We start from the raw sequence: 26439 nt of genomic DNA, 5'->3' as shown, positions 1-26439 counted from the left end.
AAAATGATGGTGCTGAAGTTGGTCATGAGGATGTTCAACATGTGGTCCAAATGCTGAAGTTGGTGTTGAGGTGGAGGGGGGAGGAAGCTCCAAAGGGAGGAACTGATGGAGGGGTGGGTCCTTATGAAAATGATGTAGTTGATGATGGAGGGAGTCAAAATGTTGTCAATGAAAGTGGGGATGTTGTTTGTCATAATGAAAATGGTGCAGATAATGTCATGTCAACTGGGCAATTTGAAGATGAGGATGATTCATTCTCTCCAAGTACCTCAAAAGCCAGTGATGAAGATATTGATGATGATACTGAATTTGTGGATGACATGGGCAGTGCTGACAATACTGGAGCTTGTTTGGCTCATTTTGCATTTGATTTACCTAACATGGATGATGTTGGAGATGATGTAGATGCTAACTACATGTCTGAGGAGTTGGACAATGGGAGTAAGTCAGATGAGGATGGCAACTTTAGGCCCAGAAGGAGTATCGGGTTTGGACCTCATGAACTGTGTAAGGAGTTTAAGTTCAGGCTTCACATGCAATTTAGTTCACTCACCCAGTTCAAGGAAGCAATAATGGAACATTTTGTCTTAAATGAGAAAGAAGTCATATTCATTAAGAATATTAAAAAAGGGGCTAGGGTTGTTTGCTCACAAAAGTGTGGTTTTCTATGTTTGGTAAGCAGAGTTGGGAGAACTGAAACATTCGAGGTAAAGACTTTGACCGATGAACATACATGTCCCAGAGTGTTTAACAAGAAGAATGCTAAGTCTAAATGGGTTGCAAGGCAGATTTTGGACAGGCTAAAGTCCAATCCTCATATGACTATGAATGAAGTGGTTGATGACATTAGGAGTAGATATGCAACTAGTATTACATCAGTAACTTCTTATAAAGCTAGACAAATTGCATTAGCCATTGTGGAAGGGGATGCAATAAAGTAATATGCAATGCTGAGGTCTTATGGTGAAGAGTTGAAAAAAGTATGTGAGGGGAACAAATGTTTATTATCAGTTGAGAGACTTGCTCATCACCGCAACCTAGATTTGAAAGATTGTATGTATGTTTAGATGGCAGCAAAAAAGTTTTTCAGCAGACCTACAGGCCTTTTATAGGTATTGATGAGTGTCATCTAAAAAACAAATATGGTGGAAAATTATTGGTGGATGTTGGCAGAGACCCTAATGACCAGAATTTCCCAATAGCTTTTTCTGTTGTGGAAACTGAGACAAAAAATACCTGGAGTTGGTTTTTAACTTACTGTTTGAAGACATAGGAGATCCGGGGACCAATGTATGGATTATATTATTTGATCAACAAAAGGAATAAACTGTCCATGTGAACCCTTTCAAAATTTTACTTTGAAAGTTCAAGTGAATTTAACTTATTTTAAATACATTTATGTTGCAGGGAATTGTTCAATCATTGCAGGAATTTAGGGGAATTGGGGAGCACAGATTTTGTGTTAGACATCTTTATAGCAACTTTAAGAAAAAGATTTGGAGGTGGGCTTATGATGATGGATTTAATGATGGCAGCAACAAAAGTAACTTATGAGGCTGCATGGGAGGAGAAGACGCTCCAGCTTAAACAACTCAACAATGATGCATATAATTGGTTGGTGCAAAGCGTCATGTTCTCATTAACATAATAGATTCGTTCAATTCTACCTTGTTAGCTACTAGAGATAAACCTATATTGACCATGGTTGAGTGGATAAGGACTTATATTATTAAGAGATTTACTGCAGAGAGAAACGACCAAAAACAAAGCGGGGATGTGATGTGTAAACCTATGAACAGGCTATCTAGAGAAATTGAGTTTAGTTCAAGCTGGTATGCAACTTGGCTTGGTGGGCCAATCTCTGAAGTGACACATTCTGTTACACAAGACAAATATGTGGTGAATCTGGAGAAGCAATCATGTACCTGTAACTTTTGGGATCTTGTTGGTATTCCAAGTCGCCATGTTGTAACTGCTATCAGGAATGTTGAAGGTAAGCTTGAAATATATGTTCATAGATACTATAAGAAATATCTCTACAAAATGTGTTATGAGCAAATCATTAGTCCTATAAATGGCCATGAGCGATGGCCACGTGCAAATGAAAAAGACATTCTGCCACCAGCTTATAAAAGATGGCCTGGGAGACCTAAGAAGCTGAGGAGAAGGGAAGTAGAATTCGAGTTAGGAGAAAGGAACCGGGACCCATTGAATGGCCACTTAGCAACAAGGTCAGGAAAATAAGAGTTGCAATGCCATGTAGGAGATGTGATGAACAAAACCACAATGTTAGGACATGCAAGAAACCTGCACCTTCAGCACCGACAAGTAGACCAGATCCTGCAAATTCAACAACTACAACAATACCAACAACTGTTGTACCTCCAGAAGCTGCAAATTTAGCACCCGTGGTGCGACTAGAAGCTGTAACATCAACATCTGTAACTACACCAGCATCTGTGGTCACCACAAGCTGAAACTCCACAACCTGAAACCACACCAGCAGCTGCAAGTTCACAACCTGCAACTTCTAAAGCTAAGGGGACTACTACCAAAAGTAGTGCAGCAGTTGGTAAGACAACTACTGCCAAAGGTAGTGGAACAAATTGGTTCATCATCATATACTCAAACATTATGCAAAATGTTTCTGATTTTTTTATATTGATTTTTGTATGGTAAATCAACAAAGAGGAATACGGAGAATAGAATAAAGAAGCATTGACCCTCTCACCCTACTCCCCCCATCTTGATAAAATAGATTAATCTAAGAGTACTGTACACTACACAGCTAGAACATGGTATGGTGATTCGGTGATGGATTTTGGTTTTTGGGGCAGTAGGGATTGACGCAATGCCTATGGCGGTTGAAACTGGAACCATGGCTTTTGGGGCAGTGGGATTATCTTTTATTATTAATTTCAAAAATGATACGGCATCCTTATTAATTTGTCCAAAAAACTGCACATTAACATGTACCATGTTCCATTTAATTGCATCTAAATTTGGACATAACACCCATTGAATATGAAAATAAACACTAGTTATTACTCAAATTCCAGTCAAACATAGTATTTTTCTAAAACTTAAATATGGGGTCAAATACTTCAATAGCCCATACAACTAACTGCATTTTATTTCCATCATCTCTCATTTCATAGCAGGAACTAAGAACTAATTACAGACCTCAAGCATTTTCATAGTTGAAGGTTGCTATTTTAAAATTGGTATTTCATTCTTTACCATTAAGTCTTCACAATATTTCATTTCATAACGAGGTTTTTACTTCAATGGAAAAGTATTGAAGTAATATTGGGAAATTTAATAGAAAACTTTAAGGTAACCCGTAACCATTCTAAAACTAAAACAGTTCATCCCGAATCTAAATACAAAAATAGCCTCTTCATACAAATGAAAATCTTCTAGGTGTATCATCCCATTTTGAAAGGGTTGATATACTGTACAATTTGAAATATCAGGACATCCAGATTCCTAGACCCGTCAGTTCACGATCTGTAGCAGAACCTGGGTTAGCTAGCTTCTGAATACGGGAAGAAAATTCTTCAGCCTGAAGTGGATTGATCAAAGTCAGAATTTGCACAAGAAAGCAAAAATCAAATTGAATGAAGTATGCACTATGCAGAATTTAAATATTAAACCTATATACAACACTTCCACAACTAATTTCTTTCACCTCCCCCCTCCCTCTGGACTGCTATTTCGGTTCACCTAAGTAATTGAAGGGAAAACCAGGTTTTCCTAATTATGTAAGTAAATGAAAAAAATCCTACAATTCATATTCGTGAATAATAATTATACAGTATCCTCACCCCTCTCATCTAAAGTGGAAAACTTCCTGCAGCAAGGAACAAAACCATTTCAAGAGAACCACAATAACTTTGAAACACCACTTTTTCAATCCCTAAAAAGAGTGCAAATTCTAAAAATCGAGACTAGGAAGCTCTAATATACTGAAAGAAATGTAAAATCAGCATTCTAAAACAATTTCAAGGTTCCTTGATAATTGGTGGTTCCATATTTCTAACAACTTGCATGAGAGAACAGGTCCAGACAAAGCAAAACCATCTTCACTTGGCTAATTGCATACTTGAAGCAAGTTAATCTTGATCCAATTTCTATGTAACAAGCAGAAAATAGCTAAAAAATCCCAATATACAAAAATTAGCACAATGAAAAATACAAACCTACCTTTTCATCAATCCACATCAGAGAAGTTAGTTGATTATTTAGAATTCGAACTACTGCATCTAATGGAGTCATTCCATCAAGGGTATCATGTTCTCCACCCTGAACAAAAACACCATTGTAAGCAAAATTTCTTGCTCTTTTATTAGAATGAAAGAGCAACTAACAACCAATACCTGGTTTGAATTAAGGGATTGGATAACTGATTTGATTTGTTCAGTCATCTGCTCAAGTTCCCTTTCAATCAATTCAGATTGCTCATACCTGCAAATTAAGGTATTAGGAAAAAAATGACATAAAGCATCAGCAATGAAGTTAACGTGGGAAAAGGAGTTATAAACTCTAAATCTGATGATTTTCATAAACGTGTAAAGTGGAAAACTTAATTTCATATGTAAATTCTTTATTTTTAGTATACAGAATTTAGTGTGATACAATTCTCTCTCCATTTCAAGGTCAGGGCAAACCAACCTCACCGAAGATTTGCAATGAAATTACAGATAATCTACCAATAAGAATTCCAACATTCAATTCCTAGTCAAATAGTCATGAGTGAAAGGTTGACTAAGTGGGCCAATCCTAGCTGGCAAAAAAATAAAAGGTTCAGCATGCCAAAAATATTGAAGTTAATCGACCAACTACTTAAATATTCTGAATTTAATATAATATTGTAAAGGTGACTAATCATTGAAATTATCCAAATAAAACTACAAAAAAATACAAGTGTTTTTTGGTATTGTTAGTGTCCTATTGCCAATATTGGAGAATGGGGATTGAATTCTGGAATTCCACCAGGGGCCCTTCCTAAAAACATAGTTCCATGAACTATCATATCATTTAATCTCTGACAGTTGCATTGAGATTTAAACAACACGTATAAGGCTATAACTGTTTTAAATCCTTATCATGTAGTAATTTATATTTCAGTAAACAACATGAAAGACAAATTTGTATTCAGTAAGTAATCAGTAGCACAAAAGCAGTTGAAAGCTAATGATATTAATTATTGCAACTTGAATCAATTGACAGTAAGACAACGAAATCTGCCAAGTTGGTGATTTTAACAATCTGACCATTAATTTAAACTTACTTTATCATGTTGATGTTGTATCTCAAAATTCATAAAACTTAAAACAACAACTAAGCACATATAACAAAGCAGTTATATTTTCATTCTTTTGAAAATCATAGTACACATGGACTAACAGTTTGCTAGAGTAGCCAAAAATGTTGGGTCATTATCATACATACTTTGTAGTTTTACAGTCATAGTTGTTCATGCTTTTATGAAATTGGGCATACAAGAGTAATATGATAACTACATAAAAAATAATTCAGCCATCACAGGTCAAAACCAAACCAGATTGAACTGAAGATTGGATTCAATATGGCAAAATAGGGTAAAAACTTTAAATATAGAATATATCAAACCATCAGTGGACCCATCCAGATAACTCACATTGCATCTCTTGTAGATGCAGCTTCATCATCATGAAGTAATCCACGCTCATCCTTGTAAATACACTCCGCTTCTTCCTCCATACTTTGTAAAGCCTTATCAACCTAATACAGGGGTGACAATAAAAAGCCTCCATCACAATACGAAACACATTTCAAAAATGTTTTGTGAACCGTTTAATGCATAGATCACTGTGTACTTTTTGATTGTGTTGAGCATAAATTTTATATCATACTAAAAACTCAATTTGATAGCCCATAAAAAAAAGTAAAATGAAATGACTATAATCATGTAGCTTCATCTATAAATTAGATATTAAAACAAGACTTAGACTATGGTGGTTAAGTGTGATAATTTGTGTATGGTGCACAAATTATTTTAGTCCTTGAATTAATCTATGGGACATTATTTTATTTTGGACTTCCCACACCCTATTATTCCTCCCGTTATGATACACCCTTTACATCAAATCACTCCAAGGACCCCTCAACCACCTCCGAAGACAACGATGTCTTCCCCGCCTGCAGTTGCTTCGTCCGTTGAGCCTCCATCGTCTTCTAGAAATCATAGGACTGGTGTTGTTGCAGCAGGGACAGCAGTTGTTCGATGGAGTCCGTTGACCCTCCATCGATGAATTCTGGAGTGTCAAACGTAGACCCCTCGCAATAGATGATCTAGTGACGCCGATTAATTTGTTTGAGTATGGGCTTGCGTTCCTCGGTGTGGCATATTATAAGCATTCAAAGTTGCAAGCGCTGAAAGCAAAGGAGGCACAGAAGAAGACCGCACAGGCAGATGAGGAGGAAGGGAGGTTGCTCGAGGACAAAGATGACAAGAGGAATGACCAACAAAATTAATTGATTTTTTTTTAATTATTTCATTTCCTGTTTTATTTTACACATTCAAGGAAAAAAAAAGGTACGAGGAAAAATAAAACGAGAAGGAAAAGGATTGAATTTGGAGGTTGTTAGATTACATTTATCTTTACATTATCTTGTATTTATTATTACATAAAAACTTATGATTCTGATTAATATGTAAATTACCTAATAATCAGTAATTGATTGATAAGTAATCAATACCAATTCTGATTTCTCCATTATAAATAAAGATGAGATGTGATCATCTAAGATACACAACATTGCAGTAAAACACTGTTATATGGTATAAAAGTTAGGTTCTTCTTGAGAGAGAGGAATAACGAAAACCCGTGCTCCACTGGGGACCTTTCTTCTTGTCTCCTGTCTTTCGGTGAACTTTTCTACTCACTTTCCCTTTTTCCGACGATTTTTCTCCTATTCTGGTGCATTTTTCAACAACTGCGCCGCTGTACACCATCGGAATTCCGATGACCTTCCCATCAAGTGACCCCATCACCAGCATTGTCATGCTTCGATCTACATGATGGTGGTGACGACAACATCATCAAAGCCTTGGCGCTCTCTCACGTGCGCTTCCTTTGCGCACCAAACAGCATTTGAGCGCCCAACTGTTCCGACACGTGGCGACGCATCTGGCCATATTTCCAGCCTTCGTATCTGATGCCAGGCTCCCTGAACTGAGCCACACAAAGCCCAGCCAGTTTCAGGCCATTCCAGGACTGTTTCATTTGTCGGGTCTTATTTTCAACACTTTGTTTTAATCGCATTTCTGTTTTCATTTATCATTTATCATGTCTTATGCTTTTTTCATGGGTGAATAGTACCCGTTGCCATTGCTAAAGACTGCCACATTGTCCATGTGCCCAACCAACTCAAAACACTGCCGCACCCGGCCCCTTGCAGGGCCCTGGCACATGAAGTTCACGCACATGATGCGTGACGCATCTCCAGCTAGCATCACACTAGTCTTCTCTCCCTCCGCCTCAAGGTGTCCCCGGTGGACCATTCTTTTTTTTCCCAGGTGCAGGGCCCTGGCGCTCTCCAGCAAACTGCCTTTAGCTTTTATCAGGTTGACCACATTTGTAACAAGCTCGATTCATATGAAATATCGCCGAGCTTGAAGGGGAGTGTTAGATTACATTATCTTGTATTTATCATTACATAGAAACTTATGATTTCACCAAGATCCCTGAGTTGTCTTCAAAATATTGATTTGAAGCTTCCAAATGATGGTTTTACAATAGTCAACTTGCTTTTCTTAGGCTAATGGATATTCCAGCTCTCTCTTTCTAGCAATTTTCCCTGACTTCACCAACATCCTTGTGTTGTCCTTCAAACGTTTTTTGGTGGTACTCCCTTTTTGTAATATTTTTTATTTATTAGTGGGAATAAATTTTCTTGTAACAAGCTTGAGGAGGAGTGTTGAAAATCATAATAAATATTTTGATTCTAGTATTAATTACATTTTATAGGGATATTATCTTTGATTTAGAGGAAACAAAATATCCTCTATTTATGTATAATTAATGTAATTATCTTATATAAACACATCCGTTGTGTACTCTGACACACGGTTTTAGTCTAATATCCCTCTATATTTTCTCCTAGTTTACAGAGGCAAATATGGAAACGTCATTATCCTCTCTGGGCATTTTTTTAATTTTGGTTTATAGATCTTCTTCACGTTGCTAATGGTTGCGGTGGATAGTTAATTAGTAGATTTGGATTTGAGATTCCTGCATTTGTTGTTGTGCCCACAGAGACAATTATGTGTTATTAGAGCAATAGTCTTCAATCCTTCTATTTTTTTTAATCTCATTTCGGTTTTCGGTAGTTTAGTTTTCTCATCTGTTATGTTATTGTAGAAACTTGATTTATGGAGTTTACATGCTTATTATTCATAGTACATTTCAATTTTTAGTAATGTGAATTTGGGAATAATCTTATACCCAAGTTGTCTGAAAAATTTCACTACTCACTCAGCTAATAACTATAAACAAATGGCAATGGTTTAACTCTTCCGAATTACTCTATTTCAGTTGGATGTGATACAAGATTTACAGAAGAAGTGATTGCCAGAGATGGTGGAGGGTTGTTGAACGGAGGAACTGTTGGCAATGAAGTCACCGTCGGAGGTAAGGAGAGGGAAAGAAGAAGAATAAGATCGGGAATGATTTGATGTAGAGGGTGTATCATAATAGGGGAACAAGTTGGGGGAGGAATAATACGGTGTGGGAAGTCCAAAATAAAACAATGTATCAAAGATTAATCCAAGGGCTAAAAAATTTGTGCACTATTAGAATATTAGAGCATGTGTTGTATAACTGTATAAACAGTTTTGTAATTCTGTGTACTTGTAAGGGATGTTAGCCTTTGCTAACAGCACTTCTCTAGCATTAGATATCTGATAACAATTAGTTAATTCAGTTAGTTCAGTTAGTTTGTTAGTTAATTCAGTTAGCCTTTGCTGTTAGTTAGATTCTGTTACTGCTAGTGTAAAGGTTCAGAGGTCTATATATACCTCTCGTTGTAACCAACTCAGATTAACTTTTCAGTCTAGTAATAATATTAGTCTTTTCTCTCAATTTTCTCGTCTTCTCAAACACTTTCTCACTCAATTTGATCAAATATGGTATCGAAAGCCTATCCTTTGTAGTTATCATTCAAGATCTGTGTATCCATGGCTTCCGCACCTTTGAATCCTGTATCATAGTCGTTCCCAAACACCATTGTTGAGAAGCTCGATGATTCAAACTACCTTCATTGGCGACATGTAGAACCAGTGATCAAGGCGCATAAATTGCAGCGCTTCATCGTCAATCCCGTCGTTTCGCCTCACTATCTCACGGAGGATGATCATATTATAGATCGCGTGAATCCTAAGTATGAAGCTTGGGAAGTTCAGGACCAAACACTTTTTGTTTGGCTACAGTCCACACTCTCAAAATTAGTCTTGTCGGGCGTGCTGGGCTCAAATCATTCGTATCAGGTTTGGGGCAAGATCTATGAGCATTTTAGCTTGCACACCAAATCTCGTGCTAGACAATTGACAACCGCGATGTGTGCGGTTTCACTTGAAGGCAAATCTATTGATGGATATTTGTGGAAAATCAATAGTTATGTTGATGAACTTGCTGGAGTTGGAGTTCTGATGCAACACGAGGAATATGTTGAGGCATTGCTTGAAGGGCTCCTGCCGAATTATGCACTGGTAATTTCTGTAATTGAAAGCAATAAACACATTCCATCAATGGCTGAAATTGAGGCCTTGCTTTATGGCCATGAAACACATCTGGTTCGTTACAATAAAGAAGCTCAAATGTTAAGCTCTTCATCGCTGAACTACACTCAAGGTTATTCACACTTGAATTCCTATAAACTTGGTGATTTTGGTGGTTCTAGAGGATCTTTTGGCCGTGGTAGTTGTCGTAGTGGTCCTTCTGATCGTGGTGCCGGACATAATGGTGGTGGTTCCAGTAGAGAACGAGGTAATGGCAGATTTGCCAACTTTCAATGTCAAATCTACCTCAAGTATGGTCACACTGCCAATGTGTGCCATTTTCGGTCTGACATGAGCTTTCAGCCTCATGAATCACTCACCTTCTTTGATCCTGCCACACTCCAAGCAATTCCTTACTCTTCTGATTCTATCAGATCTTCCAATATCTGGGTCAATCCTAATTCTAAGCCTGCTGTATCAGCTCTATGCTTACTAATTCCTCCTCTCATGGGAATGGTACTGCAACCTCAACCTGGATTTCAGATTCAGGAGCCAGCTTTCATGTAATTGGAGAATCACAGAACATCAAGCAATTCACTCATTTTGATGGACCTGACCAAATCTTCATAGGAAATGATGAAGGTTTGAATATTTCTGATTTAAGCTTCACAAACTGTTACATGTTCCTTCAATATCAAAAAATCTGTTAAGTGTGAGTCAGTTTGCTAAAGATAATTTTGTTTACTTTGAATTTCATCTTCACTTTTGTCTTGTGAAATCTCAGGAGACCAATAAAGTCTTTCTTCAAAGAGTTGTTGGTGCTGATGGTCTTTACTACTTCCATAACCTCAACCTTCAAGACAATTCTCCTTTGCTTTTGTCCACTTCAACTTCAACTTCAGATAATGGCTTGCTTAGTACAGATACCACTATTAATAAAAACTCTAGCTATTAATAAAAACTCTAGTGAGGTCCCTAATTCTGTTGTTTCTCCTTTGCTAGTCTTTGGCATACTAGATTAGGTCATCCTAATAGACATGTAATGCCGCTAGTTTTCAAACATTGTAATATTTCTCCATCAAATAAAAACTTCTAAGATTTTTGTTTCATGTCGTATGGCAAAGTCTCACAGATTACCATCTCACACTTCTATTTTTGTTTATTCTCTTTTGGAACTTATCTTCACAGACTTGTGGGGACCCCCACATTTAACTTCATATGTTGGTTATAAATATTATGTGTCCTCATTGGTGTTTTTTCTAGGTACACTTGGATATTTTCCATCAAATCTAAGGGTGAAACTCTCTATTTTTCAAGCTTTTAAGTCAATGGTTGAACTAAAACTTAATACTAAAATCAAAAGTGTTCAATCTGATTGAGGTGGTGAATATAGACCTTTTACTGCACTTCTAAATTCTTATGGCATCTCTCATAGACTTATTTGTCCTCACACTCATCATCAAAATGGTATGGTTGAAAGGAAACATAGGCACATAGTTGATTTGGGCCTTACATTGTTAGATCATGCATCATTACCCCTACAATTTTGGGATTATGCTTTTACCACTGCTGTCTATCTAATCAACAGACTTCCTACTACTTCCCTAAATTTTTCCATACCTTTTGTCACTCTCTTTAACAAGGATCCTGATTTTCAATTCCTTAAAACATTTGGTTGGGCTTTTTTACCCTTGTTAAGACCTTATCATGCACATAAACTTGATTTTAGATCTCACGAATGTTTACTTTTAGGGTATTCTTCATCTCATAAAGGTTACAAATGTCTGTCTCCTTTTGGAAGAATATACATATCCAAAGATGTGCTGTTTAATGAATTGAGATTCCCTTATTTTGATCTTTTTCCCTCCTCTTCTAACTTAGTCAAAAATCTTGACTCTTATTTCACTCACTTAGCTTTTAAGGTAGTGAGGAAAAACTGTCACTTGCTTCTTTCATTCAAATAACATATATATATATATATACAAAGAGGAGAGAGAAGCTTGAAAGCTTTGATAAGACAGGACACACTGTTGTCTTCTACTATAAGCTAAAACAAATACAGAAATCTATTCTAAAGATACACATAATTATAACTCATAATTATAACACTCCCCCTCAAGCTGGAGCATATAAATCGTAGGCTCCAAGCTTGGAACATATAACCTGAATCCTAGGCCCCCTTAAGGGTTTAGTCAAAATATCTGCTGGCTGATCACTGGAGTTAATGAACTCAGTGACAATTTCTTTAGACAGTAATTTCTCCCGAATGAAGTGACAATCAATCTCAATGTGCTTAGTCCTCTCATGGAAGACGGGGTTTGAAGCAATGTGAAGAGCAGCTTGATTATCACAATATAGCTTCATTTGCATCACTTTGCAAAAATTCAACTCTTCAAGAATTTGCTTAACCCACATAAGTTCACACGTAACCACAGTCATAGATCTATATTCAGCCTCTGCACTAGATCGAGCAACAACAGATTGCTTCTTGCTTTTCCAAGAAATAACATTCTCTCCAATGGAGACACAATATCCGGATGTGGATCTCCTATCCATAGGACAACCAGCCCAATCTGCATCACAATACCCAGATACTTGTGTATTACCTTTGTCTTCATAAAGTAATCCTTGTCCTGGAGCTCTCTTAATGTATCTAAGAATATGTATAACAGCATTCCAATGATCAACACGGGGATTTTGCATAAATTGACTCACCACTCCAACAGCAAAGGAAATATCAGGTCTGGTGATGGTGAGATAAATGAGTTTTCCCACAAGTCTTCTATATCTTTCAGGGTCAGGATACATTTCACTCTGATCTGCTAGAAGCTTCAAATTCGGATCCATAGGGCCATCAACAGGTCTACAATTCTGCATGCCTGTTTCCTTCAAAATGTCAAGAGCGTACTTCCTCTGAAAAATTACAACACCATCTCCTGACTGAGCCACCTCAATACCAAGGAAGTACTTCAAACTTCCCAAGTCTTTGGTCTGAAAATGACTGAATAAGTGCTCCTTTAGCTGACCAATCTTAGTAGCATCATTCCCTGTAATCACTATATCATCCACATATACTATCAAATAAACACACTTCCCAAGGGATGCATGACAATAAAAAACAGAATGATCAGCCTCACTACGTTTCAACCCAAAAAGTCGAACAATATGACTGAATTTACCAAACCAAGCCCGAGGGGATTGCTTCAACCCATAGAGAGATCGACGCAGCTTACAAACAAGACCATACTCCCCCTGAGCAACAAACCCAGGAGGTTGCTCCATATAAATCTCCTCTTCAAGGTCACCATGGAGAAATGCATTTTTAATATCAAGCTGATGGAGAGGCCAATGACGCATGGCAGCCATAGTAAGAAACAGACGGACAATAGTAATTTTAGCTACCGAAGAGAAGGTGTCACAATAATCAAGGCCATATATCTGAGTATAGCCTTTAACTACTAAGCGAGCCTTAAGTCGATCAATCTCACCATTAGGCCCAACTTTAACTGCGTAGACCCATCTACAACCCACTGTCTTCTTGCCAAAAGGAAGAGGGACAAGTTCCCAAGTACCACTATGTTCAAGAGCCTGCATTTCATCAATCATAGCCTGTCGTCATCCAGGATGACTAAGTGTCTCATGAACATTAGAAGGGACAGAATGTGAAGATAGAGAAAAAACAAAAGAAGAATATGAAGGAGACAAACGATGATAACTCAAAAAATTACAGATAGGATGAGGATTACGAGTAGATCTAGTACCTTTCCGGATGGCAATGGGCCAGTCTGAATCAGAGGAAGGAAAGATGGCAGGATCCATGGCTTGAGGAGTGATTGAAGGAGAATGAAAATCATGAGGTGAACCTTCAAGTACTGGAGGACCAACATCAGTCGAATGCGGAGGAGAAGATGGAACTTCACTGACATTTTGGTTTGAAGTATCTAGAGGACGTGGAGAGGGAATTGGAAGAACATTCTGGATGGAAGAAGAATGATCCATAGATGGTGAAAAGAAGGGTGTGTCTTCAAAGAAGGTTATATCTGCAGACATAGTATCTCCTAGTAGAGGGAGAATAGCATTTGTAACCCTTTTGAAGACGAGAATAACCTAAAAAGACACATTTGATTGCTCGGGCAGAAAGTTTGTCTAAACCGAGAGATAAATCTTGGACAAAACAAGTACAACCAAACACTTTAGGTGGAACATGGAATAATGAATCATGAGGGAAAATGATTGAGTGAGGAATTTGATTTTCAAGGGAGGATGAAGGCATTCTGTTAATTAAGAAACAAGTAGTAAGAACCGCATCCCCCCAATGGTGTGTAGGAACATGGGAGGCTAACATTAGTGAGCGTGCGGTATCAAGAAGTTGACGATTTTTTCTTTCAGCTATACCATTTTGCTGTGGTGTATGGGGACAAGTGGATTGATGTAAAATGCCTTTTGAGGATAAAAGGGAGGAAAAATCATGAGAGAAATACTCTTTTGCATTGTCGCTTCTAAAAATCTTAATTGTTTTCCCAAATTGGTTTTCAATCTCATTGAGAAAGGACATAAAGATAGGCAAAAGTTCAGATCTGTCTTTCATTAAATAGACCCAAGTACATCTAGAAAATTCATCAATAAAGGTTACAAAATATCGAAAACCAAAAGATGTAACCCGGCTTGGTCCCAAAATATCAGAATGAATGGTAGAGAAAACTGAATTACATCTTTGGACAGTTTGTGGAAATGATGACCTAACATGTTTTCCTAGTTGGCACGACTCACATTCTAGGACTCTAAGATTCTTCAGACTATGAACCATCATTTTCAGCTTTGGTAAGCTTGGGTGGCCTAGACGATCATGCAAAAGTTTGGGATTTGAAATTGCAGAACAAGAAACAGAAAAGTTGGATTTCTGGTAGTAAAGTCCTCTTGATTCACGTCCTTCTCCAATCACTCGACCCGTGCCATGTTCCTGAATAACACAGGAATTAGAAGTAAATGTTATTGAACAATTTAATGAACGAGTTAACTAACTCAATGAAATTAGATTATAGGGACACTGAGAAATAAATAAAACAGAATCCAACTTTAATGAGGAAGACAAAGAGACTTGACCACTTCCTTGAACTGCAACTTTGGAACCATTAGCTACAGTAACAAAATGGGGAATTTTTGGAAAAGACATGAATGTAAAAGCGGACTTGTTACCAGAAATATGATCAAAGGCACCTGAATCAAGTATCCAAGGACTAGAACCGTCAATAGATTGAGAAATACATGCTGTTGAATAACATGATACAGAGGAAGGTGAAGCCGGGCTGCTGGATTTCTCAGATTTCAGCTTCAAATACTCTTGGTACTCTTCATCAGAGAACTTAAACTCTGATTTTTCTGTCTGAGCTACCTTGGCAACTTTTTCAAGAAATCCATGCAGGGAATAACAATTCTCTTGAGTGTGACCCATCCTCTTGCAATATGTGCATTGAGGACGTCCACCTTTTCCACTGCGGCCTCCTCTACTATTACGGCCTCCCCCTCTTCCACGAGATGCAACCATTGCTGAAGTTTCCACCACATCAACTGGATTTTCTTCTTTCAGCGCATGAGGCACACGAAGTAACCTAGTGATGAGAGAGTCCATTGATGGAACTTGATCTCCAGCAAGAACTTGATCACGCACATGATCAAAGTCAGAGTGTAGACTCCTCAGGATGAGGAACATGTAAAACTTATCCAGTTTTCTATTCATTTCTTCCAATGAGTCAGCTACCAGAAACTTTTTCAGCTCTTCAACTGCAGCCCTAGCCTTTCCTGCATGTGCAATCATGTCATGTCCAGTTTGTTTGAGAGCTGTAACCTTCACGGTTGCATCAAAAAGGCTTTGAATGTCATTTGCAAAGATCTCTTGGGCCTTTTTCCAAAACGAATGACACGTTTTGAATGACCTAAGGATCTCCAAAATATCTGGCTCAACTGATTGCCATAATACAGCACAGAGTTGATAGTCAAGCTTCTCCCACTCAAGTTTTCTGTCATTTGGAACAGCATCAACTCCTTTCTCCAAATGGTCATGATGTCCTTGGCCAAGGAACCAAAGCTCCACAGCGGCAGACCAAGATAGATAATTTTTCCAGTTCAGTTTTGTAGTTGTTATTGTTGGGGTTCTAGAAAAGGAAAAAACTGGTCCAGAAGAGCCATTTCTGATCAACAATGGAAACCCAAAGGAACAAAGGATAGAAGAAGGCACGTGCAGGCACAAAGGCTTGCCAAAATCAAAAAACAACACCTGAAACAGGCTCAGAGAAGAACGACGAAGCTGCCGGAACAAGTTGGGCTAGCTTCCGACGTTGGGACGGCGGCGCGTGAACCACACGCGCCGGAAAACGCAAGGAGCTGTGACGGCACGTGACGGCACGTGACAACTCCAATGGCGACGCAACCTGTAGGGTTGGGTAGCGCTTTCCAGGGCGGTTCGAACCCTAGGTTCGCCGGAGAGAATGGCGGCCGGAAGTGACGGCGGCCGGCGGCGGACGGCGACTGCGGACGGAACCCGCTCTAATGCCAACTTAGCTTTTAAGGTAGTGAGGAAAAACTGTCTCTTGCTTCTTTCATTCAAATAACATATATATATATACAAAGAGGAGAGAGAAGCTTGAAAGCTTTGATAAGACAGGACACACTGCTGTCTTCTACTATAAGCTAAAACAGATACAGAAATCTATTCTAAAGATACACATAATTATAACTCATAATTATAACACACTCTTAATCCTAATCTATCTCCACCTTCAGTAGTCATTACACCTCAATTGTCTCAATCATCTCCCTCTCATTCTACTTCTGCACCTCTTGTTCCTCCTGGTTTTTCCACTAATCCAATTCATTCACCTACAATTCCTCTTCCTAAATATCTTTCACTCACCCACCCCCTCTGAATCCACATCTGTTTATCCTCAAACTTTAGAGTCCACAACCATTAATACATCCTCCTCTGAGTCTCCTTCAGCACCAAGCTCTATACCAGCTAACACACATCCCATGCAAACAAGATCCAAATCTGGAATTCACAATCCTAGACTACATCCATTATTTCTTACTCATTCTGAACCTAAAACTGTGAAGCAGGCCCTGGAAAATGCAGATTGGCTTGCTGCCATGCAACAAGAATATGATGCTTTGTTGAAAAATAAAACTTGGGACTTAGTTTCTTTACCTTCTAATAGACAAACTATTGGGTGAAAGTGGGTTTTCAGAGTAAAGGAAAATGCTGATGGTTCCATCAACAAGTTTAAAGCAAGGCGTGGTAGTAAAGGGGTTTCATCAAGTTCATGGCTTTGACTTTCATGAGACCTTTTCTCCTGTAATCAAACCTGTCACTTTTTGTATTGTTCTTACCCTTGCTCTGTCACATGGCTGGGAGCTATTTCAGCTTCATGTAAATAATGCTTTCTTAAATGGGGTTCTTGAAGAATCTGTATTTATGACATAGCCTCCAGGTTTTGAAGTTGCAGATAGATCCCAGGTCTGCAAGCTAAATAAAGCTCTTTATGGCTTGAAGTAAGCTCCAAGGCAGTGGTTTGATTGGCTGAAATCTACTCTACTTCAGTTTGGATTTGAATGGAGCAAATGTGACATTTCTCTTTTCATCTATAGGTAGTTCTACCTCTCTAATTCAGCAGCTCACAACCAAACTTCACTGCATTCTCTCTCAAACAACTTGGTCATTTGGATTATTTCTTGGGTCTAGAGATCAAATATCTCCCTAATAACTCTATATTGATGAATCAGAGTAAATACATTCAAAACTTACTTCGCAAAACTCACATGGCTGAAACTCATTCTATTTCTTCTCCAATGGTATCTAATTGCAAACTATCTCGACATGGCGCTGATATTTTTCATGACCCAACTTTATACAGATCAGTGGTTGGTGCCTTACAATATGCTACTCTCACTAGGCCTGAAATCAGCTTTGCTGTCAATAAGGTTTGTCAATTTATGGCTGCACCTCTAGACTCTCATTGGGCAGTAGTGAAAAGAATACTAAGGTATCTCAAGGGCACTTTATCTCATGGATTACTTTTTCAGCCTGCTCTTGCTACAAGGCCCTTGGTTATCCGTGCATTTTGTGAGGCTGACTGGGTATCGGATGTGGATGACAGGCATTCCACCTCAGGGGCTGCAATATTTCTTGGTCCAAACCTACTATCTTGGTGGTCCTGCAAACAAAAAGTCACAGCTAGATCCAGCACTAAAGCTGAATATTGCAGTTTAGCTCAAACTTCCATTGAGTTAACATGGATTCATGCTCTTTTAACAGAATTACAAGTACCATTCACTACTCCTGTCCTTTTCTATGACCACCAAAGTGTTGTGTCCATTGCTCACAACCCTGTGTTCCACAGTCGTACAAAGCACATGGAAGTTGATGTCTTCTTCGTTAGAGAAAAAGCTTTGGCCAAACAGCTTTCAATTGTACATATTCTAGCCTTAGACCAGTGGGCTAATGTGCTGACCAAGCCTCTTTCTTCAGCAAGATTTGAGATACTCAACGACAAACTCAATGTGAAGAGTATTTCTTCTGAAAACTCTTCCCCTTGAGTTTGAGGGGGGATATTAGAATATTAGAGCATGTGTTGTATAACTGTATAAACAGTTTTGTAATTTTGTGTACTTGTAAGGGCTGTTAGCCTTTGCTAATAACACTTCTCTAGCATTAGATATCTGATAACAGATCAGTTAATTCAGTTAGTCTGTTAGTTAATTCAGTTAGCCTTTGCTGTTAGTTAGTTAGTTAGATTTTGTTAGGGCTAGTGTAAAGGTTTAGAGGTCTATATATACCTCTCATTGTAACCAACTCAGATTAACTTTTCAGTCTAGTAATAGTATCAGTCTTTTCTCTCAATTTTCTCATCTTCTCAAACACTTAATCACTCAGTTTTATCAAATATGCACTATACACAAATTATCACACTTGACCACCGTAGCCTGCGCCTTAAAACAAACCATAGTTGTCAAAATCATGATTGAGATTGTCTAAACTTTCTAATTTTGAGTGCTACTTCTGCTTGTCGGTTGATGCAAAAATGCCATCTAGCATTCCTGCTGGTTCTAGTGCTTAGTGATTCTAGACTTCATGAGCACCTGCTAGTGCTAGTTATTTTTAGACATACATATGTTCTTAAATATAATTTTACATAACAGGCAAGATCTTTCATCCAAGTGTCACGATTTCACATCTTATGTTTCTTTCTCCCTTGTCTGATGATCCCAAGGTATAGGATCTACAATTTTAACAACCTTGAATAGAACTAACTAAATTCCTGAATTTCTGAATCTATCAATTTCAATTTTAGGTCATAACCCTTAAGATTTATTTGCATCTATAAAATATAAATTTATGATATTGTTTTACTAGCTAACTGCCCAGGTTTTATTGAATTTGTGAGCAGCTGCCTGCCTGTTGAGTTTGTTGCTCTATGCAAACCAGAATCTATTATTTGCTTAATTTACCAATAGTGACCATACTGTTTTTAAAAGGATACTTATTCTAGACACATGCCAACATAAAGGAGCATGCTGTATGTGTTTTCATTTAGATTGAACTCAGGAAAAACCATTTTTTTTCAAAAGATGAAATTTTGATTGAAAGTTGCTTACTGAATACAAATAAGCAAAGGACAAGCATGACGTAAAGTTGACATACAATCAACTTTCCAACCCTAATGGAATAGTATGTCACCATTAGAACAAAGCAGAGTTTGTTGTTAGATAACAAGACAAAGAACGCTAATAAATAGAATACAAGCACAATATTTTATTAACACCCTACAATAACGAAAAAGAAACTGTTTCCTAAAAATACATGAATAAGAAGCTTGAAAACTATCAAGAAATAAACCGGTTTTTCAAAATACCTCCTGTTGATGAGTCTCTATCAACTCCAATTGCCTCTCCAAATTTGACTGTGTCTCAACTACTTTTGCCACTTCAATCTAAATTTATAACAGTATAAATAAGCTATAGAGCAAGGATTGCCAAAATTTTAAGTCATTTGCATGTGGAAAATAATTTAAAATGTTTATCAGTAGATGTAGAGAAACCTCAAGTCTCAATAAAACATCACGATTGTTCAAAATCCTGCGATCCCATTCAGCTATTGCATTTGCTTGTTTTCTAAATTTTCCAGTTCGCTCTTGCAACTCAGCATTCCACTCCTTGATAATCTACAGAAGATTATATGATTAGGAACAGGATAGAGAGAAATAGAGGAATGTCCAATTCCAACACCCAATGTCTTATCCTCCATGAGAAACCCTATTATAAAAGTGAATTACACAGTGGAAATAATGTTGTTAGGGGTGTGTTCCGTAGAGCATGTTTGATTTAGCTTATTTTATAGAGAAAAAAATGCTTCTCTCCCTAAAGCTTTCTTAGTATAACATTTTGATCCCAAAACAAGCTATGTCGAACACAAAATAAGATAATTCAAACACCCTTGAGCTATGGATTTGAACATATAATTTTGTATAGAAAATGTGAAACTAAAGCTGTTTAAAATAAGTCCATATCATTTTTCCCCTATTCCCTAGTCTATTCTATATATTCCAGTACGTCATGTGTTCATCACTAGGTTGTAGAAGCAATCATTTCCTTAGTATAATAATTCAATGAAAAGGCAGCTAAAATCTTGACCAAGTAAATAAATTAAATTTTCTAAGCCAAATGAACTTATCAGTAATAGTCTTGATTAACTTCCAAAGTCAGAATAAATAAAATATGATGTAGGGAACACATCAAGTACCTCCTCCACCGTCTTCCCTGTGATTTCAGAAGGCAATTTTGGTGCAGCAGCAACTGAAGTGCTGACAGTTGAAGTAGTTCTATAGGGCAAGCAGAAAACAAAGTATCAAAAGCACCTTCCTATGATTTATTAATGACTCTTAATGCATCCACAACTTAAAGCATAGGAATAAATAAATTACGGAAAACAATGTGATTTAACAAACATAAAGCAGGAAACTAGATACAATGCAAAGTAAAACGAGTCTGATCAGTCCTATGAGTAGTGTTGAGCTGTAAATATTATGTATCAAATTAAATGTTGTTGAGAATCAGGAATTTAACGTATAATGAAGTGATAGAATATGATATCTGGTTTAGAGGAAACTGAATATCCTCTAATTATGTGTAATCAATACTACCTGTCTATATAAACAAGCATCCACTGTGTACTCTGAAACATGGTTTTAGTCTACTGTCCCTCTATATTTTATCCTATTTTACATGGTATCCAGAGCCTAGCTGAGGGAATAACAGAAACCATCCCCCATCGGTGGACCTTTCTAGTCGTTGTACTTATTCCGGTGACCCGTTTCGCTATCCAAAGACCCTTTTTCCTTTGACTAAAGATAGTGTCGAGATAAATTATATAAGTGGGGGGGCAGCCCTCACCTTACATGCCGGTTTTGTAGGGTTGAATTAGACCCAAACCCACTTTCTGACAGGATACAAGGCAAGGTTGGTGGCTAAGGGATACATACAATCTTTTTTGGTGGATTGTATCAGTCTTTAAATACCTGTGTAAGATATGGAAATCATCTTATTATCGTGTATTTCTAAATTTCTCTACAAGTAGCAAACTAACATAAGGTGCAACTTGAGGACACCAAAGTACACATTACAATATATCCTACAACTGAAAACTGAGGGGGGAAAACAAATAAAGGAACCTTCAAAATGCAAATAAGTGTTGTTTGTTTTTTGATAAAAAGTATAATGTGCATGTTTTTTGATGAAATTAGCAATGATACAATATCAATAGAACATATTATACATGCATAAACTTAAAACAGAATCAAGAGTGAGATAGAAAGGGGAGGTGAACAATACAGAATAAGGAAATATTTTAACTACATTTACTAATCGGAAATACTTGAACTATGACCATTAAAATGTATACATACTCACTAGTGGAAGCCACAACAAGAGCGGATGATGTCGGAGTTGCACTAGAGCTGGAACTCAAAATTGCTGGAGCAGTAGAGGTTGAAGTGCTCACCCCTGTAGCATCAATTATCCAGTGAACAATCAGCCATCAGGTTTGAAACAGATTTTGAACATTTTTTCAAACAAACAATTTATTAGAGAGAAAAAATAAAAAGCTTACAAGGAGGATCAGTAATCTTCAAAAGTGAAATAGAAAAAAAAAATGAAAACAAAAATAAAATGATAAAACCCAACAAAGGCCAACATCATGTCATATAAAATGAAACCATGGAAGTGGTCAATTGAAGGCCAAAACCAACTAATTCTAAGCAGGATGCAGGGAGCAATGTATGTACATGTACTCTAGTTTGAATTTGATTCAGAATAACTTAATGAAACTAAAAGGCACATATTAATTCAGTTTCCTAATTCTCAAGTCTAGTTTTTATATTTGCATTCAATTCTAAATTTCTAATGAGTTGAAACTGAGTTCAATCTAAAATTTAATCCAATGCAACAAGATTATTTTCATATTAATTCAGCTCACCTCTCAGTCAAAAGCATGCAATGACAGAACCTATCTCAAGTAATGCAACAAATTTGACCAAGGTTCAGTCACTCAAAAGTCTTTGCTAGATATCAAGAATTATCAATCAATCAGTTCAATTGAAGGCTTTACTTTTCACACAAACAAGGAACTTCTCATCAATCAAGTTTCAAATAAAAACAAAATACAAATTACGAGCAGAAAGAATTGTGCATGATACTGATGATAGTTCCTAATTTCATTCATTTTCTCATTCTCATTTGGCCAAATTCTCAATTATTGCATAAACTCATTAAAATGGTATCACAAGGTACCTATCACATCCAATGACAACTCAAGCAAGGAAAATTTACTTTGTGGAAAGCACTATATAACAAGAGGAAATTACTACAAGAATCAACAGAAATTCTACCACAAGAAAAGAGAAGACAACTGAAAAACATTTGAAACTTGATTCAGGAGCAAAATCTTCTACCCACGCAGTTTTTTTCAATGTGTCAAAGACAATCGTCTACATTTCATCCATACATCAAATTGATTCAAAAGCCAATATCATCATAGATAAAATCATCACAGAACCTCCATTTTAGCAATAAAACAGGTCAGACACCTCAAAAACATAGTAGCAAATATGATTTACATAGATATTTCTAAAAATATTCAAACAGCATAGCTCACCAAATGCAGAAGCGGTAACACTAGAAACTGCCACCGTTGACGACTTATTCGAAAAGGAAAACCCAGTCCCAAAAGAAGCAGTGGTCGCTGTGCTTCCAACGCCAAATCCTGTAAAAGACGATCCTCCACTGGCAGCAGAAGATGCAGCACCAGTAGAAGCAACAGGAGTTGCGGAAGCACTCGCGGCAGCAGAAGATGCAGCACCAGTAGCACCAAATGCAGGCACAGAAGGCGCCAAGGTCGTGCTGCCGGTAGACACGGTGGAGGCGGTGGTGGTGGTCGTCACCGTCGAGAACAGCGGCGCCGAAGACGTGGTGAACGAAAAAGTTGAACCCGAAGAGGGCCTCGAAGCCGCCGGTGTACCAGAAGCTGTGGAAGCAGCTGAAGAAGCCGAAGCCGAAGCTGCATTGGGAAATCCAAAAGAGGGTTGAGAAGCGAGGGAGAGTCCTGAAGAGCTAGACAACGCCGTTGTAGCGGCAGGAGTAGACGGCTTTGCAAACCCTGAAAACGACGTCGTTGAGGCCGCGGACGAAGAAGCTCCGGTATTAGCAAATGCACCTGAGAACAAAGGAGAGCTATTTGCAGCTGAAGAAGAAGCATTCAACGCTCCAAACGGCGTCGTTGCGGCTGAAGAAGATGCTCCAAAAGCTGAACTTGAGTCAGAGGCAGAGGCAGTACTACTACTACTACTACTACCACCAAACGGCGTCGTTGCAGAAGCTGTTCCGCTGAATCCGAATAGTGTCGATGAAGATGACGTTCCAGCAAACGCCGTTAATGAAGCAGACGACGGTGCACCAAACGGCGTCGTTGAAGCTGAAGACGCTGCACCAGACGGCGTCGTTGAAGCTGAGGACGCTACTCCAAACGGCGTCGCTGAAGCAGAAGACGCTCCTCCGAACAGAGTCGTGGATGTAGTTGTTGTTGGCGTTGAGGAAGCTGTGCCAAACGGCGCCGTAGGAGCTGAGGGCGTTCCACCAAACGCCGTTAATGAAGCTGAGGGCGCTCCGCCAAACGGCGTCGTTGAAGCAGAGGATACTCCACCAAATAGAGTAGTGGAAGCAGAGGACCCTGCTCCAAACAGATTAGTTGAAACCGAGGATGCTGCTGCTCCAAACGGCGTCGTTTTGGCAGAGGGCGTTCCGCCACCGAAAGGCGACGCCGCGGCGGAGGAAGCTGCTGCTCCAAACGACGGCGTCATTGCGGACGAGGAAGAAGCCCCAGACGGCGCCGTTGCGGGAGAAGAGAACAAGGGGGAGGCAGAAGTGGCGGCACCGAAGATTGAAGAAGCGGCGGCGGCGGCGGATGCGGGTGCGGGAGAGGCAGAGGAAGCGAAGGAGAAAGTGAGAGGGGAGGGCGAAGAAGACGCGGCGGAGGTAGGGTTTGTGGTGAAGAGAGAGGAGGATCCAAATGAGAAAGCGGGGGTGGAGCTAAGTGAGAACGGGGAAGAAGAAGAAGAAGAAGGGTTTGTGAAGGAGAATGCAGAAGATTGGGAAGAAGAAGATCCGAAGGAGAAACCCGACATTGTTGTTGTGCGCTATCTCTGCTTTGCCTGTTTGGAGTGAGGAGCGTCTCGTTTTCAAAAGGAGAGGGGTTTTCGATTTGGAGAGGGGGGTTTAGCTGTAATGTGCTTTTGTCAAATACTACTAGTAGTAGTGTTTTTAGTGATTTGGAAAATTTAAAAAAAATTGGGGCTATGGCATTTTGGCTTTAGAAAATGTTTTTTATTTTCTGAAAATATTTTTTATCTTCGTTTCTTATTTTCTTTTTCAGAAAATGAAAATATTAAAAATGTGTTTCATTCAACTATTTTTAATGAAAGCTCATGAAATGATTTAACATAAATTTTAAGTTTAAATATATTTCTCGTTTCTGCAATTAGGTTTTTTTTTTTTTTGCTTTTTATCCCCGCAAAAAGAATCACTTTAGTCCTTACAATTAAGCATTTATGTTTGTAGTCCTTGTCATCTTCCTCCATAAAAAAAATGTGATGTGGCATAATCATGGGTAAAAATGCAATATGACACACTTTTATTGGTTGTTTTATTGGCAAAGAGGTCATATCCATTTTGACATTTTAATTTTAAAATGAAAAATAGAAAAATCACCTTAATACAAAATTAGAATTGGTACTGAATAGGCTTTCTCTCTCATATTTGTAAGGTTGTTTGGGAATTTTAAAGAGTGTGAAAATAGGGTTTAGGTTCAATCGCTCTCTCACTCACTTTGCATTGGAGGCACCATTGTTTCCTAAGTGTGTGTGGTGACATGGGTGACGATGAACAATGTTGAAAGGATCCTTTAATGCATCGTGCAAAGTGGCTTTCTATTGTGGAACGTGCACTACTAAAAAATAAGGTTTTTACATCGGTTATTTAAGACTTTCAACATCGGTTATTTACCGATGTTGAAAGTACCGATGTGAAAAGTAGCATCGTTAACACCAGTTTTGAAAAATCGATGTTAACTAATAAATACAACATCGGTTATTTAAATAACCAATGTTATATGATAAGAATTATGAAAAAAAACTATAAATCTACATATCAATATCCGTTTTTAAAAAAAAATCGATGTTAAATGTTACTAACAACATCGGTTTTTTAAAAACCGATGTTGTTAGTAACATTTAACATCGATTTTTTTAAAAAATCGATGTTGTTTTAGAACTTTTTTTTAATATGTTATCTATTTTTTCAATAAACTCAAAATTAACCTGCAAATATTTTAAAACCAGACTACACAACATATAATTTTCATTCTATTTTGAAACAGTTTTTACTCGAAATTTCATGAGAAATTTACTAATTACTATGAATTTAAAACATATTTAATGTTGAGACATGAATTGTAAAAACTGTAAAGTAAGTAAATATAAACTACAATTACAAAATTTTCTAAACATCCTAAGTTTCATTTTTAACTTTCAAATAGTATTTTGTCCACAGGATGCAAAGCGCCTTCAATCTCTCTGGTTTCAAGTTGGCCAACATCATCACACGAAAGCTTAGGTCGCAGCTTACCCTCCACAACTTCCATGACAATCTAATAATATAACATCAAACATTTTATTTCATGATAATCAAGATCAAGTGACATTTCAGAATGCTATACAATTGAGATTAGCATTGAACTACTTAATTAAACATTTACATAACAATTTAACAAAATTAACTAGACAACTCAAGATTAGTGTGATGATCATATATACCTTGGTGGGACCATATTTTGTCTCAACGTATAGGTAATTTCCAGTTAAAAGCTCGTTCAATATAACCCCAAAATTGTACACATCACACTTTTCATTATAAGGTTTACATCGGATCACCTCTGGTGCCATGTACACACAAAATCAATATCATTACATGCCACGTTTTGAGAAAATGAAAGTTAACACCATTCAAGTTTATGTCATTTAATACTCTTCTAAATTTTAAAAATACAAAATTAATATCTCACTCCATCTTACGCTAGA

The 26439-nt window shown here is 37.8% G+C and overlaps 1 protein-coding gene across 1 annotated transcript; it reads right to left on the bottom strand.

Annotated features, from left to right (window-relative positions):
- Nucleotides 1–3211: 3211 nt before the first annotated feature.
- On the bottom strand, nt 3212–24601 carry LOC100781711 (nuclear pore complex protein NUP62). Its single transcript, XM_003539074.5, has 9 exons — nt 22965–24601; nt 21718–21814; nt 20556–20634; nt 19855–19977; nt 19669–19746; nt 5663–5766; nt 4380–4467; nt 4207–4305; nt 3212–3565 (listed from the first exon to the last, which is right to left on the bottom strand). Exons 1-9 carry the CDS (start codon nt 24487–24489, stop codon nt 3473–3475), a joined length of 2286 nt encoding a protein of 761 aa, XP_003539122.1. The 5' UTR covers nt 24490–24601; the 3' UTR covers nt 3212–3472.
- Between the last annotated feature and the right edge of the window lie 1838 nt (nt 24602–26439).

Source organism: Glycine max, chromosome 11 (assembly GCF_000004515.6).
Source record: "Glycine max cultivar Williams 82 chromosome 11, Glycine_max_v4.0, whole genome shotgun sequence".
Taxonomy (NCBI): domain Eukaryota; kingdom Viridiplantae; phylum Streptophyta; class Magnoliopsida; order Fabales; family Fabaceae; genus Glycine; species Glycine max.
Note: the sequence above shows the minus strand (reverse complement) of the source record. Positions and strands in the feature narration are given on the sequence as shown.